The sequence below is a fragment of the Sarcophilus harrisii genome, chromosome 3 (genome assembly GCF_902635505.1).
Source record: "Sarcophilus harrisii chromosome 3, mSarHar1.11, whole genome shotgun sequence".
NCBI classification, from domain to species: Eukaryota; Metazoa; Chordata; class Mammalia; order Dasyuromorphia; family Dasyuridae; genus Sarcophilus; species Sarcophilus harrisii.
The window spans coordinates 404,774,574-404,794,803 of NC_045428.1; the positions used below are offsets into that span (position 1 = coordinate 404,774,574).

The 20,230-nt window shown below is 35.1% G+C and overlaps 1 protein-coding gene across 2 annotated transcripts in view; it reads right to left on the minus strand.

Annotated features, from left to right (window-relative positions):
- Window positions 1-12,200: 12,200 nt before the first annotated feature.
- NOSTRIN (nitric oxide synthase trafficking) overlaps window positions 12,201-20,230 on the minus strand; it is a 79,453-nt gene continuing 71,423 nt past the window's right edge. For both annotated transcript variants that reach the window (XM_031960515.1, XM_031960514.1), the window contains 2 exons: window positions 18,070-18,159; window positions 12,201-12,489 (listed from right to left, as the gene is read on the minus strand). In XM_031960515.1, the coding sequence (XP_031816375.1) occupies window positions 12,353-12,489; window positions 18,070-18,159 (227 nt within the window). In that variant the 3' untranslated portion in view covers window positions 12,201-12,352. The remainder of the gene's footprint in view (window positions 12,490-18,069; window positions 18,160-20,230) is intronic.

A 20,230-nucleotide genomic window follows, 5' to 3' on the forward strand; every position in this document is an offset into this window, starting at 1 on the left:
AACTAAGCTTTTATCTAAGTGGAGATAATCTGTTGATATGGAGGAATAAAACCATGTAATCTATTATAAGATATTTTTCTTGTTGAATTTTATTTAAAGCTGTCTAAGCTCTTTAAACAAGCCTCCTCCTTTCTCCTTATAAGAGGTTAGTAATTAATAATATACAATTAGATATATATTTGTCATATACCATATTGAGAGCCAAGTCATATTGCAAAAATTAATTCTGAATGTTGTCAGTGCCTGGCACATAAATAGTTTTATATAATGTTAGCTATAATTATCATTTTTGGGAACTGAGTTCTTTGTTCAAATATATGTTCACCAGTGAATTAGGACTCAGTCTGGTTTGCAAAGTATTGTTTTCTTCAAGTTGCAAACTGCAAAATATCTTAAAGGAAAAGTGTCTCTGGGGTGGGGAAGTAAAGGCAGGGGAGAAGGAGAGTAGAGTTGACAGCTTACTGAGAAAGAAAAGCTTTAATGACAGAAATATTCCATATCATGGGATTTGTTGGAGGTACTTTGAATCTGGTCTTTCAAGTCTATACAGCTTTTTGTTATAAAGTTTTAACTAATTTATTTTCTTATTCCAAGCCAACATAAATATTGACAAAGAAAGGTTATATGAATTTTCTAAATTTCTTCATCATGACTTTTATTTGGAGAATTTTTACCAGAAAGGGAAGCAAGCGATCCCGACTCTGCTTTTGCTAGGATAATCTAGCAAAAGTCATTTTTACAAGATTACTAACTTTGGATTTGGTGCAAATTATGAGATGAAAATTGGGCTTTAATATACTAATTGGAACTGTTTTATCATTGTTTAGAATTAAAATTATTTCAGCATCATAGTGGAAAAACATTCGGAAAGACCTACACAATGGTTTCATTTGTATTTAATTTGAACTTATTCTCTTATGGGTCTGAATGTACCAAACATGGATGAGTAAATTCTCAAGCCAACTAGCTTCATGTAAAAAAATATTATGGAGATTTGTTATTCACAGTGCAGTGAAATTTATTGAGGTAATGAACACTGCATGAATCGAATAAACATTACTGAGCTATCAAGTACCCACTATGTACCAGACATTATGCTAATATTTGGGAATAGAAAGACAGACAGAACAATCCCTGCCTTCTAGGAGTTTACAATCTAATGGGAGGAGATAAGACTCAAATAACTACATATGAACAATATGTACAGAATAAATTTGAGATAATCACAGAGGAAGGCATGAATATTAAAGGAAACCAGGAAAGGCTTATTGAAGATGTAATTTTAGCTGAGACCCAGAAGAAATCTGGAGGTAGAGGTGAGGAAAGAGATCATTCCAAGCATGGGAGACAGCCAGTGAAGTAACCTGGAGTTGGGATATGGGTAGTCTTGGGTCAATGACATCAAGGAGGCCAGAGTAATTTGATTGTACAATATGTTGACTATGAAAGGACCAGATTTTCTTTCTCCTTACTGAGCTTTTTTTTTTTTTTTAATTTAGAATAATTTTTACTATTTTTTTGACTAAATTACTAAAATTTAGAATAATTTCTCTAGCTAAGAGGATCTTATAAGATATATTTTTGTCATCACTTTCTCTGAGAAGTTCAGGGTTTCTTGCTTTTTGTCAGCTACAGTACAACAGGATCACGGAAAATATATCTTTATGCTCTGTCCCATTTTTTCCAGAGTCCTTAGTATTGAGCTAAAATTTCTTTATTGTGATTAATGTATATTTTAATTCTGTATGCTTAATTTACACATTTGTTTTTAAAAGCCTGTGAGTATGAGTTGTCAATTACCATCTGCCAAAGCACATTATTATTAAAATGTACAGATCCCAAATTTATTAGACTTTTGGAATATGTGGAAAATCTCATGAAAGGAGAGTGTAACAGTTTTGATGGAGAGTAAGGGTAGGTAATTCAACAAAACTATGAGATGTGCTGTACAAAGTTAATCAAGTGGAACAGGCTATAGTGGAAAGTTCTGACAAAAGGTGATCTGGAGAAAGAAATGGCAAGTTGCTCCAGACTCTTTGCCAAAAAAGCCTTGTGGACAATATTATAAACCATGGGAGATAATGGAGGGCAGAAGGACTTGGGAAGGAGCTAAGGCCTGTAGGATCACAAAAAATTAAATACAGTTGATCAACTATAACTGTAGGCATTTGTATTTACCTGGATAAGAGAGAATGAAAGGACAAAAACTAGGTAATTATGTGCATGCTTTTGAGTTTGTGACATGATTTTGGGGGGGGGGGGGGAGAATGTAGAAAGAATTTTGAATGCTGCAGTTGAAAAGTTTCATGAAAAATGATAATAGAATTATGGAAGTAATTAAAATTGTTTTATGTTTTTAATCTTAGAATCCACTATATAAATAGGCAATTTTGAAGGTGTTCTTGCTATTCCCTATCATAAAAAGGAGAATTCAGAATTTTGGCTCTGTGATATTTTATATGAAACAATCCAACAAATTTGTACCTACTTTCCCTCTTTGCCAAGCTTCATTCTAAGCACTGGAATTATTGCTATGACTCTGAGGAAACAATCTAAGATGGCCACTAGTTTTATGGTCCCTTCTAGGGGCCTTCTTGGTCCAAATTAATATTTGAATGACCTTTCCAGCTCTTTGTAGTGATGTGTTAACTTATTTTGACATTCAGACATCCCCAAAGGCATGTACGAGTGTTTTACCTATATCTCATTTAATCCTTACAACCAAACCAGCCCCAAAGACCCATTTATTGTTTCCTGAGCTCTGCATTACATCATCTCTGGCCTCTGTGCCTATGACTTCCCTTCTCACTTTTGCTTCTTGGTATTAATGGAATCATAAATCTGAAGCCAGGAGGCATCTCATTTAAAAGGTGAAATTTATCTGGAGAGATTAAGTGGTTTGTTAAGTGACAATTCAGGATCTGAATTCATATCCCGAGTCCAGAGCCAGTACTCTGCACAGCATCATGCTAACTTAAATGTTGCTTAAGGCTCAAATCAACATCTATCAATACCTGATGATATATATATTTTTTATCAGCTAAAGTGGTAAACTATTAGGTATGCTTAAAAAAAAAAAAAAAAACCTTTTATGATTAGTTGTTAGTCTTAAAATTTTCTTGTATATATCTCTTTTTAAATTGTATTCTTGCAGGAAAATTTAAGCTCCCTTAAAATCGGGAACTGTTTTTAAACTTTATTTTTATTTATCTTTTCCCATTCCCTTTTTGTTTTAGTACAACACATTGCACATAATAGGTGCTTAATAAAGGATTATTGGATAGGTTTGGATGGAACAACCAACCTCAGTGCTTTTTAATCTTTATAAAACCATTGTGAGAATACTCTATGTACCAAGTCCATCTAAGTTGAAAATAGAAGAATAGAACAAAGTCAGGGTTTTTCAAATGATATTCTACAGAAAATTATAATTACTCAGTGGACTAAAATGTGCCAAGAAAACAAAATCTACCATATTTATTGTTTGTTGATCATAGAAAAGGATTTGACTTAGAGACAAGTGTTTCCTTAAAGGCTGTCTTCCAGCATGGAATCTACTACACATACACACACACACACGTGTGTGTAAATGTAAAAGAGGTGGTAAGATTATTGACAAAGTTTTGTGACTAGTGGACACAGGAGGCATAAGGAAGAAGAATGGAGGATGAAGAGACCCCAAGATGGTGCCCTTTGCCACCCAACATGAACGTTTGGAAGAGTGAATTTAGAAGGGAATATATAATTCCACTTTGAACATGATGAGTTTAAATGTTCTATTAGACATCCAAATGTAGATTATTCAGCAGGTAACTGTTGATTCAGAACTAAAGTTTAGGAGCAGGATTGAATCTTTATGTGGATTTGAGAATTATCTGTCTCTCAATGATAATTGAATCCATGGGAGCTGATGAGATCATCTATGTTGTTCAGTTGTTTCAGTCATGTCCAACTCTTTGTGACCCCCTTTGGGGTTTTCTTGGCAAAGTTAATGAAGTGGCTCACATTTCTCTCTGCAGCTTATTTTACAGATGAGGCAAATAGGGTTAAGTGGCTTACCCTGTCTGATCTGAGTATCTGAGGCTGATTTGAACTCGGGAAGATTAGTCTTCCTGACTTCCTGACTGCCATTTAATTGCCCTAACAATATCTCAATGATAATTGAACCTATGTAAGTTGATGAGATCCCAAATATTCAGTCTCAAGTTTTCAGGATCATTATGATCATGAATACTTCTATAGCTGGCAATAATGGAATTTTCTGTTTCTTCCACAAAGTTATTTGAAAAATGCTATTAGCTTTGATGGCATGTATCCCTTAAGAAAAGTTAAAAACAAACAAACAAACCAAAGTAAATTGCAGCAGTTGTGGACAGATTCAGATGACAGGAATAAAATTTTCAAAACGTGCAAGAGAGATAATAGAAAACAATGATGAACTTTGTGAGCTTTTTGGACAAGTGGAAAACTTGAATCAAGGACACTTTGATGTTGTGTAAAAAGGTATCTTGCCTGGGACAGATCAGGAAGAAATGTCACTTCTATGAATGGGAATTTTGTTTTTTCCTTTTGGTTTCAAAGACTAAGCTCATGCAAGAGAGAATGGAGAGAATCCTGCCATAAATCCCTCAAAATCTAGCTTAATGCTCAGCATACGGGTAGGTATTTAATACTTGATGAACTGATGAATGGATAGTAGTGCACTGAACCAAAAAATGAAAATTTAAGAAAGTCGCTGGATGCAATTATGAACTTGAAAGGGTAACACAGAAGAGGACGGTGTAATAAGCAAGATAGGGAATAAGGAAGACTTGATTGCAACTTCTGCCACTTATTCTTGGTGGTTTTGTTATTTTGGACAATTCATATAATCTCTCTGATTCTGTTTTCTCCTCTCTAAAATGAAGAGGTTGGGCTAGATGACTTTTGAGGTTTAACTAGCTTTAAATCTGTGATTTTATGAATTAGGACAATGGAGAGCAGCCAAAAAACAATCCAGGAGCCATCTCCAGAAAGCAATGGGGAATGACAGATTCCACCAGCAAAGAATAACACTTAAGGCCACATGGGGGAGGTTGTTAGAGGAAAGAATCAACATGGGACAACTTCTAAGTGACTAGAGTGCTTAGCAAAGTACAATATTTTTAAAATGGCAGCTTCTTTGAGAGTTTAGGCCTTCTTTTGCTTTTATTTCTTCCTTTCAGTAGAATTCTGTTCTGTAATATTGTGAATCTTTGAAATATTTCCCTGAGTATTGAATGAAATAATAATTGTAAAGTACTTAGCACAGTATCTGGAATATAATAAGTACTATGTAAATGTTAGCTGTTGTTACTGTTGTTCTTTCAAATGGTATGTGATCTGAGTGTACTAGTTAGTTACCATTGAAAAGAGTTCACTAAGTTATCATGGGGATGGGGGTGGGAAAAAGAGCAAAGATCTAGATATTTTACTTGGAAATCATCCACATAGACGTAGTAATTGAAACTACAAGAGGAGAATATGGAGAGCAGAGAGTCTAGAACAGAAACTTGGATAGAGAAGGATCTAGAACAGGACCTTGGACAGTTCCTATATTTGGCCAGAAACTAGAGGAGGAAGGAATTACAAAAAAGAAAAGAGTTCACTTGCTAAGGAATGGTCAAGAATGAAGATTTGGAAGAAGCCATTGAATGTGGCAATTAGAAGGTCAGTGGGGAATGATGGAAGTTAGCGTCTTTCAATGGAGTCATGGCAATGGGGGCCAGATTAAGAGATGTTGATAGTAAGAATACTTTTGTGTATGCTGGGTGACTTTCCACTATGAAAAGTTGTGACAACACCATTGTAGGAATCATCATAAATTTTTTTTTCCTGAGTGGGAAGAAGAACAAGGGAATAACATTTATATAGTACCTGCTATGTGCCAGGCTCTCTGCTAGCCACTTTACATATTATCATTTTAGCTTCGTCTCTGCCTGAAGCATAAAAAGGCCAGTCCATTGGGGAGTTGGGTGGCCAAATTCTGGTAGAATACTTCCTGCCCTGTGTGAGGTAATGGTTTTCTGACCCAGTGTTATTCATTACTATAATAAAAGTGGAGCCAGAAGAGATTAGTTGATGAAGCAACCTTTTTTAACTTAGGAATTGTGTTAATCATTTTGAGCATTTTATGGTCCATGCCTACCTCATTGTATTGTAATCCTGAGGGTGAATCACTGGATTCAGTGTGTAAAATTTGAAAAGTGTCTGGTGGGGAAGTTAAGAAAATAATGGAGAGTGTAGAGTTTTTAGAAGTGTGGCTGTGAAGGGGAGAAGTGTAGTTAGAAATGCAGGTAAGGGATAGCAAGGGAAGACTTTTGTTTTGGATGTGGTTGACAAAAATTCATTTATAGTCAGTAGTAAAGGAGTCATTAGAGAAAAGATTAATGAGTAAGCAAGTTAAGAGTAAAAGAGGTAAAGGAGTAAATCCAAGTTGGCAGAGAGTAAGGGGTAATGTCCTTAGGGTCAGATCCAGTTCTGACATGTACCAGCTGTTTGTGACACTGGACAAATCTCTGAGTCTTACTTTCCCCATCTACAAATGAACATAATACTTATAATACTTCTCCCCACAGGTTCATTGTGAGAAAAGTGCCTTGTAAAATTTAAAACATTATTTAATGAATTAATAGTAATTATAACATTATTCTAAGAAAGATGGAAAATGTTTAATACAGAACATACAGCCCCTTGTCTGGAGTGATTATTAAATGGACATTTAGAATTCCAACCTCTTCTATTTAATCAAAAGGTAAAGTATGAGGTTCTATAAGATGATCAATGAAAACTTTTATAAGTCTCTCCAGGCCTTTATGAAATCCTCCTGTTGGTCATTTCTTACACAACAGTAATATTCCATAATATTCATATACCACAATTTATTCAGCCATTCTCCAACTGATGGACATCCATTCAGTTTCCAGTTTTTAGCCACTACAAAAAGGGCTGCCACAAACATTCGTGCATATACAGGTCCCTTTCCCTTCTTTATAATCTCTTTGGGATATAAGCCCAGTAGTAACACTGCTGGATCAAAGGGTATGCACAGTTTGATAACTTTTTGAGCATAGATCCAAACTACTCTCCAAAATGGTTGGATTCGTTTACAACTCCACCAACAATGCATCAATGTCCCAGTTTTCCCGCATCCCCTCCAACAATCATCATTAATTTTTCCTGTCATCTTAGCCAATCTGACAGGTGTGTAGTGGTATCTTAGAGTTGTCTTAATTTGCATTTCTCTGATTAATAATGACTTGGAGCATCTTTTCATATGACTAGAAATAGTTTCAATTTCTTCATCTGAGAATTGTCTGTTCATATCCTTTGACCATTTTTCAATTGGAGAATGGCTTGATTTTTTATAAATTAGAGTTAATTCTCTATATATTTTGGAAATGAGGCCTTTATCAGAACCCTCGACTGTAAAAATATTTTCCCAGTTTATTGCTTCCCTTCTAACTTACACGAACTGATGCTGAGTGAAATGAGCAGGACCAGGAGATCATTATATACTTCAACAACAATACTATATGATGACCAGTTCTGATGGACCAGGCCATCCTCAGCAACGAGATCAACCAAATCATTTCCAATGGAGCAGTAATGAACTGAACCAGCTATGCCCAGAAAAAGAACTCTGGGAGATGACTAAAAACCATTACATTGGATTCCCAATCTCTATATTTATGCACACCTGCATTTTTGATTTCCTTCACAAGCTAATTGTACAATATTTCAGAGTCTGATTCTTTTTGTACAGCAAAATAACGTTTTGGTCATGTATACTTATTGTGTATCTAATTTATATTTTAATATATTTAACATCTACTGGTCATCCTGCCATCTAGGGGAGGGGGTGGGGAGGTAAGAGGTAAAAAATTGGAACAAGAGGTTTGGCAATTGTTAATGCTGTAAAGTTACCCATGCATATATCCTGTAAATAAAAGGCTATTAAATAAAAACCAAAAAAAAAAAAAAAAAACTTTTATAAATGTGATGACCGGATGCCATAGAAAAGGTATTGACTTGAGACTTGGTTTTGACTCCCATCTCTGTCATAATCTAACTACCTGATCTTGAGGAAGTTATTTCATTTTCTAGATTTCTAGATTTCTTCAGATTCATTATTTGTAAAATATTCTGTAAAGTTCCTTCTAGGTCTAATGTTCTCTGATTCTAATTACACAAAATATTCCTTTTTATAGTATTGTTATTTATCTTATTTTAAAATTGATGTCCCAGGGCATTTAAGTGGCATAGTGGATAGAGTATAGGTTCTGCAGTCAATAGGATGTGAGTTCAAATTCAGCTTGAGACATTGTAATACCAAAGGAACTGAGCCAGACAGTGACTGATTTTTAATCTTTAATGTGGAGAGTTTAGGCTAGTCAGCTTCATGGGACTCTTGTCCAAAGCATTGGGCCAGATAAACCGAGGCAGGGGGCTTATTTAGGCTTTTAGCTAATTAGAGTTTAACAAATGCAGATAAGTGGGGGGAGGACACTGGGAGGACCAACAAGCCATAATTCCAGGGAAAGAATCATAACTTAATCCTGACAGCATAGGGGTCAGATCAGAAGGCTGCAGAGAGGAGACAGTGAGGCAAGGGGCAGTACTTAAAAGGAGGGGAAATTGTTCTAGCAATGATTGAGATAAAGCCTCTGGAGTTTGTGACATAATGGTATGCAAAAGTGGTTCAAGGTTTTCCTTATGGCAAGGAAGGTGGTGGCTATGATCCCAACATATCCAGCATCCAACAACACTTACTAGCTTGTGACCCTGGGCAAATTATTTAACCCTGATTTCTTCCAAAATAAATATAAAATTGATATTTCCATTATAATGTCAGAAATGAATAAAAGAATGGAAAATATAGTGCTTTTGCAGAGATTTAAATTCCAATTTGACTCAATCTATCATCATTTGTTTCAATAAATCATCATCATTATAGTAATAACTAGCATTTATTTAGTGCCTTAAGATCTACAAAGTACTTAACATGTTAACTCATTTATTCTTCACAACAACCTTATGAAATTGGTACTATTATATTTTTTTTCTGAAGCACAATGAGTTTAAGTGATTTGTCCAGGGTAATCCAGTTAAAGCATGTCTGAAGAAGGATTTTTTTTTCTCCAAGTCCTGTGTTTTATGCACTGTAGCACTTAGATGCCATGGTTAAGGGGTGAGGGGTAAAGTGGTATTCTGACTAATCAAATATTCTGATAAGTAATGATCACATATCAGAGTAACAAACACATTAGGTCTTGCAGAAAAATGAGGGTAAGGATCCTTCAGGTGAGTTGACATCATCACTTGCCTTGGGTAACTTGGAGGTAGCACCTGCTGCCTATGAATCAGAGAAGATTGCTCTCCTCAGGACCACATCCCTAAATTTATGGGCTGTACCCCAATTTCTCTTCTCCAGTAGAGAGCCCACGCCGGATCTAGTAGTTCTCTGTTCCATGTACTTAATGCTCTTGAAGTAGATTGACTGTTGTAGTCCATTTCTTTTTGATCAATATATTTTGGATTTTCTTCAACTGTACTCAGCCCAGTACATCTACAAATAATATTTCATTCTTCACAAATCCAGCTCTCTGTATACCACCCTATCAGGATCTATTACATTCCCAAACACTGATCTCCAGGATATACTCGGAAGACAAATAAATAATAATTTATTTGAATTTTATGGACAGTTGACACTTCTTTGTCCTCACTAGATGGAGCACCTTTAAAAGCATCATGATTTTGAAAGAAGAGAATTTTCTCTCTTTTTTTGGCCACAAGGATCCTATATCCCAATTTCAAAGAATTATAAGACAATAAAATACATATGACATTAAAATTATCCAAAACATATTTTAATCTTTGATAATACACTTTCTTAAAGTTTGTTCTATACCATCTTTATGTTTAAGAGTTATTGTAGGTGCTGGGAATTATTAGTAATTAGAGAGATTCCTGATTAATAGAATGAAGACTGTCAAAGAATGACTTTGACTGTAGCGGGTCAGAGACAAAATGGAGGCACTCTCTTTAATGTGGACAATGGAATTCTGGCTTTTTTCTATAGCGTTCATATTTCAAACTGTTAATGAGCTGAAAAATAAATGGCTTAATGAACTGCTTAATGGAGCACAGTATAAAAACTCAATTAATAGTTTAAAACCATTAATATTTTTAAAAATAATTTTAATCTGTATAGAAGCATAGAGTATATATTATTTCATCATCTTTGCTTATTAGTATTTTATTAAATGGATAGTTCTGTCTTTACTAGTCATGAATATCACCTGACCATTCTCTCAGGAACCATTCTAACTGACTGGGCAGATAATGAACAATTCTTTATTACTTACCAGATGTGTCTTTTCTTTGGCTTACAGGGTAGTTTTGCTTGGAAATATTTTTCATAATAAATCATAGATGTACAAAGCATTTTCCCAAAAATATTCCAAAATACAAAAGTCAGCAATATTTTTACAAAGGAAAATAGGTTTGCCAATGAAAAGGATGTCTTTCTTTTTCTTTGCAGATTATCCTCAAAGATAGTCTCAGGGTCCAACCATTCTACTTTATGAAATGGTTCATTTGTAAGCTACATTCAATTGTTACAGTCCTTTTTACATATCTTGTCTTGATGGAAAGCAATAAGATAAAAAGGAAATATGAATTCAAAATCTCTTGTCCCACATGGCCTAATGGCCTATTACTTAGATAATATTCCAAGTGCAAAAAGCTTCCCCTACTGCATTGTCAAGGTTGAAATTAAACTTTCTGCTCTTTTCTTTTAGGTTATAAGCTATGCCTCTTCTAGCAAATGTAGCCTGGGCCCCTTTGACTTTCATATCTATCATTGTGCTATTTATACCCCACTGAATGAGTATAATACCAGAGAGCACAGTTAATGTGCGAGTCTTAAAGTTTTCTCTTCATGAGTTAAAGAGAAAAGAAATTTTTTTAGCAGTATAGGGTGGAATGTTAACTCATTTATTCTTTACAACAACATTATGAGGTTGGTACTATTATTATATTATTTTTTCTGAAGCACAGTGAGCTGAAGTGACTTGTCTAGGGTAATCCAGTTAAAGCATGTCTGAGGAAGGATTCAATCCTACGTATCTGAAGCATTCTCAAAGGAAGGTCTCCCTTTTTGGAAACAGGGCAGAACTAAGTACACCTTTACATCTTCATTGTTGGCCTTCAATGTGTGATGTGTGGAATCTTTAGCCTTGAGACATATTCCAAAGCGTCAGACCAATTACCACCATTCAGGCTTCAAGAACAAGCCCACTACTTTCTTTCTTAGGGCACCAACTGTCTCTATAATGGGGCTGCTTGAAGAAGCTGTCTTTATTCTTTTCAGTGCACAATTTCAATGGACAGAAATCTTGGGTTTCTAGCACTTTGCACAGAATTAAAGTTTGTTGTTCATTTAGTTTGTTTTTCATTCGTGTCTGACATGATCCCATTCTTGACTCCATTTGGGGTTTTCTTGGCAAAGAGACTGGAGTGGTTTGACATTTCCATTTTCAGCTTTTTTACAGATGAGGAAACTGAGGCAAAACAGGGCAAGTGACTTGCCCAGAATCACACAGTGAGGAAGAGTCTGAGATTGGATTTGAATTTAGGAGGATGAGTTTTCTTGACTCCAGGCCCAACATTCTATCCACTACCTGACTGCCCTCAAAAAGACAACTGTCAAGAGTAAGTCCTTTAATGAATGGATTGGAGTGGAAGTTTACCAGAAATAGAAGACTGGGTTTCTCATCCCAGCTTAACTTTCTTTGGAACCTTGGAGCTCTGTGAAGAATACAGTATATAGAGAACTGAGTCTGAGGTCAAAGGGATGTGAGTTCAAATCCAGCCTTTGACAGTAGCAGTGTGATCTTGGACAGACTATTGTTTGCTTTAGTTTACTCAACTGTAAAATGGGGGTGATTTAACAATACTTGGCACAGAGTAGGTACTTAATAAATACTTCCTTCCTTCCTTTCTTTAACAAGTCACTCTGGCCTTTAGTTTTCTAATCAGTAAAATGAAAGTAATGTTCCTCCCAGGTCTAATTCTGACCCTATTCATGTAATATCTTCTCTTTCTTTGCCTTTATCTTGAAATCAAAGTCAAGTCATTTAACTTTTTCCAAAATGAGGAGTTTGAATTCGATGATGTCTAAGATGCAGCTCTCACCGTGCTTTTTTACTGTTTCAAGAAAAATAATCAAAACTTCAAAGAGTTGTGAAAAGCTGAAAAGTCATCCATTTTCAAAAGGTAACTTCCTTTGTCAGCTAAGTGTATGGAGGGGCAAATTTACATTTTAATCCTATGACTCTGAAGACAAGTCTGTGTTATTTGAAGGCAGCTCTTCCACATATGCAGAAGGAAAATGGCCCTTTTTTCCTTTTAAGGATCCAAACCACCAACCTTCATTTTGCTTTTCATATATAGTCACGATGTCTCCTGTTGAGAAAATGCATGTGATTAGACAAGAAATATGCCACAACTATTTCAAAATCTGGGAGACTGTCTGCTTACTTAAACTTTTTAACAAAGATAGTGTGAGGAGCGAGGAGGCAGTAACTGGATTGAATCTTTTTTCTGTATCCTTAAAGACATCAAAAAATATGTTGTTTTAAAACCAGAATGTCCCATTCTGTTACACTGTAGCTTGCATTATATTTATTTATAATAATAATGGTTAAGATCCACATAACTTTATATAGTTTGAAGATTTCTTTCATAACAACCCTGGGAGGTAGGTGCTATTATTATCTCCATATTACAGATTAAAAAAATATTGCTAAATGAAAATCTAAGGTAATTATTGTGGTCCTGTTGTTAGCTACATAAGAGCATAATAGGAATTGCAAAGAATTACTTCCCAACCCAAATAGGAAGTGTTTCCTCTGAGGAGGACTAAGATTATCAAAGGGGCAGCTAGTGGTTCAGTGGGTAGAATTCTAGGCTTGGAGTTAAGGAAGACTCATCTTCACAAATTAAATCTGTCTTCAGAAACTTACTATGTAGCTCTGGCAAGTCACTTAATTCTGTGGGTCTTAGTTTCCCCAGCTGTAACACGAGTTGGAGAAGAAATGGGAAACTACTCCAATATCTTTTCCAAGAAAACCCCAAACAGGGTCATAGAGTCAGATACAAGCGAACAAGACTGTCAAAAAATTAACTTAACTTCAGAGATTCTCTGTTACACTGGATGGGTACAGCTACTGACCTGACTCACAAAAAAGCTAAACTTTTTAGAGATATAGACTGGCTCCCTAAAGAGGTATAAATATTCCTTGTGGAGAAGCAGCCGCCTAATCATGGCAGAGAAGTTGGCAGCAGATGAATTGAAGAGTTGGCAATTTTGCCATTTTTGGTGAGCATCAGAAAAATGATTTGGGACAAAGAGAATGAAAAACATCTTCCAGTCCATTTTGTAATGAAGAGAAGACTTCAGGGAAAGAGCTTGGACTTAAGGACACAAGATCATGATGGGGGAAGAAACAAACTCTAATAAACTACCTTGTTAGTAGAGATCCCAAGACAAGGGCGACTGTTAGAAAGTTGTTGCTGAGAGAGAGAACAGTAGAGACGCCAAATTAGGGAAGAGCTCACCTGAGATATGGCCAATGGGGAAAGGAAGTGCTTCCTATTTTAATTAATGATTATTGTTAATTAGGAGCTAAACTCTTCTTTCCTGTTGGAGTACTAGTGCTCTCTGTGCCCTGAGGAAATCTCTGATTGTCTTGCCCTAGATATAATTCTGCTCAATTGAGAAGCAGAAGAAAGCAACAGATCAGCAAAGAGAGAGCCTAATGCTAGCTCCAGAAGAAGAGAGATGTTCTAATTTGAACACAATCCAGGAATGTGAGCTGTTTGGAGAAAAGGTTTTCTTTTCCCAACAATGGTATGGCATAGCTTTGAAAGATGGCGAAGTAGCAAGAACTGTAGCCAGACTCACAGTTGTATTTCACAATTCCTCTATACAGACATAGAAAGTACTCCATATGAAGTCTTGGTCAGGAAATCCAAGGAAAAAATAAAAATGATTCATTTTTTTGCAGCCCAGATGAGAATAGGGAAACAGAGATATCTGGACACTGGAGAATGTCTAGCCAGAAATGACTATGTGAAACATCCTAGAGCAATAGAGGTCAAGGGAAAATATTATTTCTTTTTGGTTTTGCATGTCCCAGCACCTACTATAGAATCTTGCATATAACAGGTGCTTAATAAGTTCATCTGGCTATTATTCTGTTTAACTGCCTATTGCTTTGAATGAATATGTAATTTATTTTGACCTGGAAAATAAAAGACATTGGATATTGGACAGGAGCTCAGGACGTATTGCTTAGAAGAGATGCTGATATAAAAAGCACTTTGAACTAGGATATAGCTTTGGAGGGATATTAGGCTACATATAAAAATATAAATATTAAATAAGTAAAAGTTAGGTAGTTTTCAATTAAATACAAAAATTAAAAGTTGTTTAAAGCAACTAAAGTAAACAGAACTGATAAAATTCTTTACTAATTTTTAATTGTTCCATAATGGTAGAATGTATTTAGACAAATTTTGGAGATAAAACATGTACACAAATACATTATTGATGGAACTAGGAATTGTTCCAACCATTCTGGAAAGCAATTTGTTTTTTGTTTTTTCAAATTTTATTATTTATTTTTAACATTTAAAAAAATTGAGTTCCAAATTTTCTCCCTCCTTCCTATTCCTCCCCACCCATTGAGAAGGCAATCATTATACATGTGAAATAATGCAAAACATATTTCTATGTTAGTCATGTTGGAGAAAAAACAATTTTGGAACTGTCTTTGATCATTGTATTGATCAGAGTGGTCTTTCACAATTGAACATCATTACAATAATTCTGTTATAGTGTAAAATGATCTGCTGGTTTTGGAAAGCAATTTGGAATGATACCAAGAAAGTTATCAAACTCTGCATACTATTTCATCCAACTATGGCTTTAATTGGGCCAATGTTAGATAAATCAAAGAAGGAGGAAAAAGATTTTTAGGCACAAATATATGGATAACAGCTTTTTTTCCTGGCACCAAGCTCTTGGAAACTAAAGAATTTTTTCTATTGGGGAATGGCTAAGCAAATTGTAACGAAATAATAAAATATAATTGTGCCCTAAGAAATGATAGCGCTGACTCAATGGATAGAACACTGGTCCTAAAGTTAAGAATACTCATCTTCCTGAGTTCAAATCTGGCCTCAGATACTTAACTAGCTGTATGACCCCGAATAAGTTACTAAATTTTAATTCAGAATAATTTGACAAATTAATTTTACAAATTATATATTATATATAATCATGCCACATATAAACATGTGTTTATTTATATATATTATATATAGTCTGTGCAAGTGTGTACATACGTGTATACATACAATTTTTTCAAGGGCGTGGATAATTTTATTTTTCTCTTTGCCTCTTTTAACATAGTTGTTAGCACATAGTAGAGGCTTACTAAGTGTTTATTGAATTAAATTAGTAGACTTTATTAAGCTACTCATTCTTCAGCTTCTGCATTTTACTATTCGGATAAGAAAAAGCCTTTTAATTATGAGATCTTACATTTAAATAGCACTTTTTGTTTTACAAAATAGTTTTTTTTACAGTAACTTCTTGAGGTAGATAGTAAAAGTCCTGTCTCCATTCTAATAAGTCTAATTTAATTTAAAGTTTCTTAAACTTAGTTGTGGCCCCATATGAGGTAGCGTAACTGAATGTAGGATCACAAAATTATGATACATTATCAGTAAATGTTTGATTTGTATACCTATTTTATATACTTAGATCTTTGGTATTGTATAAAAATTTCTTGGGCAAAACGGGGTCATAAGTGAAAAAAGATCAAGAAGCCGTACTATGGATCATAAAACTGAGATTTCAGGAGCTTAACACTTTTGCCTGAAGTCACAATCCTGCTAAGAGTCAGAGCATGGATTCATATCAAGTCCTACTTTCTAACTCCAAGTCTAGCCATTTTTTCCCTTTGTTAGTCAACAATCAATCAGTGAATAGGGATGTATTATTTATTTATTCCTATCTAAAATAAGAGGTATATGTTTATTAGTTAATGCTATTCCTGCCCAATAGATTTTCTGCTGTTTTTTCTATTTCTTTTTAAGATGATTCCTAGCCTTTTTTCCACTCAGCTACCCAGAGTCTTTCTTCCTCAGATGGCTTGCTGTTAGGGAGCTATTATAAAAAATAGCAGCCTTCCTTATTCAGAGGAATCATTGCCCCGTTTGAACTATGTGGCAACCCAACAGATTCGTCCTCTGAGGCCAGTCTCAAATTTATCCCCCAGCTCTGTTGGGCTGGCCACAGTGTTCAAATGCCAAATGTATGCTTGCCAATAAAGATTACATTATGGAGAACTCATACAATGCAAGCACTCACAAGGTGGTCAGAAAAAGTGATATGAGGAGACTCTCAAGATCTCTTTTAAGAACTTTAGAATTGATGCACAGGATGGCCCATCATGGTGTGCCCTCATCAGACAAAGTACTGTCCTCTATGAGCAAAGCAGAATTGAATTAGCCCAAAGGAAACATTAGATGCACAAAGTTAGAGAAGCTACCCCAAAAGTTCACAGGGACTGTTTGTGAATGACCTGTGGCAGAGCACTCCAAACTCGTATTGGTCTGACCTGCCACAGCTGGAAACACTGAAATTTGATTCTAACATAGTAATGTCATTTTGGTGCTCTTCAAGAAGGAAGGACAGTGACTGAATGGAAGCCCCTTTAGGAAAATTCATTTGAATTTTTGCCATTAAGCATGGACAGATAGGATTATATAATTGACACAAGTGACATATTTGGATTATAATTTTTTAAAAAGGCAAAACAAAAACTAGTGATCAAATAACCCCTGTGTACTGTTTCATTTAGTCAGCCCCCAGCAAATGAATTTGGTCTTGGTTTTTAGACAGTGTTGTGAACCAAGTTTAAAGTCATAGGATACCTTGCAAGAAAATAGGATACCAAATGGGAAATGTACAGGTAAACATTATCAGGAAACCACATAGCCCAGGCTGGGATTCAGGAGACCTTGCTTCAAATCAAACAAGAACAAATGGAGGTTGGGAAAAGTTCTCTTATCTTTTATGCCCTGGGACCTCAAATAGAAAATCAGACTACTATGACTTCAGAGAACCCATGATGAAGAATGTTACTCACCTCCTCACAGAGGTGATGGACTATTATGCAGAATGAAACATACATTTGGGGATATGTTTTTTTTCTTTACACCCCTCCACAAACACCTCTCCCCATCCTGATCACACACACACACACACATACACACACACACACTTTGTCTTTTCTGATACAAAATAAGCTTCATGAAAACAGGAATTGCTTCAATTTTCTCTTTGTATCTGTAATCATCCAATTTGTTTCCTGGCACACGGTAGGGACTTAATGATTGATTGTTAAAGGATTATTCTTAAATCCCTTTAAGTAAGATTTAGTTGGCTGCAGAATATCTACCTAAAATTAAAATTTTAAATAGTAGCAAGCTATAGTGGAAAATTCTTAGGCTTTGGAATCATAAGGCATGGGCTTTAGCTTTGATTCTGTCATTAGCTAGACATGTTACCTTGGCAAATCAAACTCAAGGTTTCCTAGGCTTCAGTTTTTACTTTCTAAAAAGAAATTTAATGATTTTTAAGATTCCTTTTTACTCTGACATTTTAAGAGCCTAAGATCTGGGAGCTTCCAAGCATAAAACATATTAAATTCCTGAGATTGACCATCAAGCATAAGAAATACTAATTCACTGAATTGCCTTCACCAAATGCTTTTTTCTTTCATGAGCATAAGGTTTTATCCTTTGAAAAGTGGAGCTAACAAATTTGTACGGACTTCATGAGGTAGTCATGAGTTATAACACAAAACAAGCACTGTCTGAGCATATAACTAAGACAAATGGAAGAATTTGCTGGTGGAGTTTTTATTTAAAATAGAGAAAGGTCTCTAAACAGTTAAAAATGTCTCTTACCTTTTTCCAAATTTAACTCATCCTCTTGTCTGGCTTGAAATGGATATAAGGCTTTGCATGTACCATTACCAAGACCGGTAGTTCCTGAAGCTAGAAATATATTAATTTGCAATTACTACAAGGTTTCATTAGACAGAGAAATATAATAGACATATGTATAGTTAAATAGAAACTTTTTTAATAGGTTCTCAGCCAGCCAATCCCCACTGCTAGTGACCTTACTTTGTTCTTATAGAGTTGCCCTTAAATCACTCCACTGTTCTGTCTCATAACTGCTCGGGCCTTATCAAATCCTACTCTGTGTTCCCTGCCCCACCTTTGCTCCTACTCTTCTGCCCCAGAATAATGAAGGAAGAAGTTATACTATATTTCTAGGGTTAGAACTAGCACATTAGGGTCCTTTAAAATGTGCATTATCTAATCTTAACTGGGCTCTCACTATTGCTTGGCAAATAGTTTCTTTTTCTCTAATTGGTTAACAATTACCACAACATTATCAGGAAATCACATAGCACAGGCTGGAAGACAGGAGACCTGGATTCAGCTCAAATAAGGACAAATAGGGTTTTTGGGAAAAGTCTCTTATCCTTTATAGCATACTCCAGGCTACCCTATGATTCAGAGAACACATGATAAAGAATGCTATCCATCTCATCACAGGAGTGATGGATGGCATACAGAGTGAGATACACATTCTGGCATGTGGTTAATAGGGGGAATCTGTTTTGCTTAATATGAATGCATGTTTGTTTTTCTTTTTGGTGGAGGAAGAGGAAGAAAAAAAACAAATGCTTGATGATTGAAAAAATTTTTTTTTCTCTGAGCAGAGTTGCTCTTTTCAAAACTTCTATTATCACTCTCTTTTGATTGAATTCCTCTTTTTCAGCCTTAATGAGAAAATCAAGGCAATTCATTCTTTTTCTAACTTATTCCATTTCCTCAAAACTTAATGTACACTATTCTTTGTTTTCTCTGGCCTTGTTCTAGTCTCTGAGAAAGAGAAAGAGATGATTTGTCTTTTTGCCAAGGACAACCTTTTTTCCTGTGTTACTAATGCCACTCATCTTCTGCCTCTTTTTTAAAAATAATGAATGCCACTCATTATCTTTGCTTGTTACTTGTTGCCTCTACTTTTTAATCTGCCACTATTTTACTCTTTGTAGTAAAGACTACTCTTTGTAGTCTTTGTAGTCTGGGTTCCAAGTCTAAAATTTAACGAAAATTGTTATCTCCAATTTTACTGTAATCCTTTAACTGCTCTATCTTATAGATTTTTTTCTCAATCTTTATTCTATTTAACTTTTTTATGGCTCTTGACACTGTCTACTAAAACCCATAGTTCCACAATGTCCTTTTCTTACTTAACTTCCATGATCTTACTCTTCTAGTTCTCACCTTGTCTCACCATTCATTCTCAGTTTCCTTTTCTGGATCACCATGTATTTTCTGTCTCCATTATGGCCACTCCAAGTTGTTGTTCTGGAATCCCTTTTTTTCTGCCTTCATGATTACATCCATTGTACTATGTCCAATTATCATTTCTGTGCAAATGTCTTCTAAAACTATAGATTCATCTCTAATATTTCTAAATAATTCCAAATTTAAATCACCAATCAACTGCTAGGTATCTTCACAAAAATGTTTTGTAGATATTTCAAATTCAGTATGTCCAAGATGATGCTTATCATCTCCCCCACCCTTAAAAATCTATAAAATTTTCCTTATTTCTCTTAAGGGTACTGTTAGTCTTCTAGTCACCCAAATGACTAGAGTAAATCTTTCTGACTAGAGTCAAAGTAATTCTTTACTCTTTCTTCCCCTACATTCAATCAGCTTTGTCAAACCTTATTGAATCTATCTTCATATTATCTTTCACTTCTAATATTTTCTACCCCATTCATATTGGTACCCTAGGGTGCTCATCTTTATCTGGATTGTTGCAATAACCTCATTTGTTTCCTGTCTTTTAGTCTCCCCCACTTTATTCAATTTATCCTTTGCACAACTACCAGTATCATCTACCTCCATCAGATTGTCCCTCTGCTCAAAAATCTTCAGTGACTTCCCATTGTCTGTGATAAAATAGAAATCCAATAGTCTGTCACTTAAGTTCTTCTAAAATCTGATTCCATCCAGAATTATCTTATTCTTTCTCTTTATA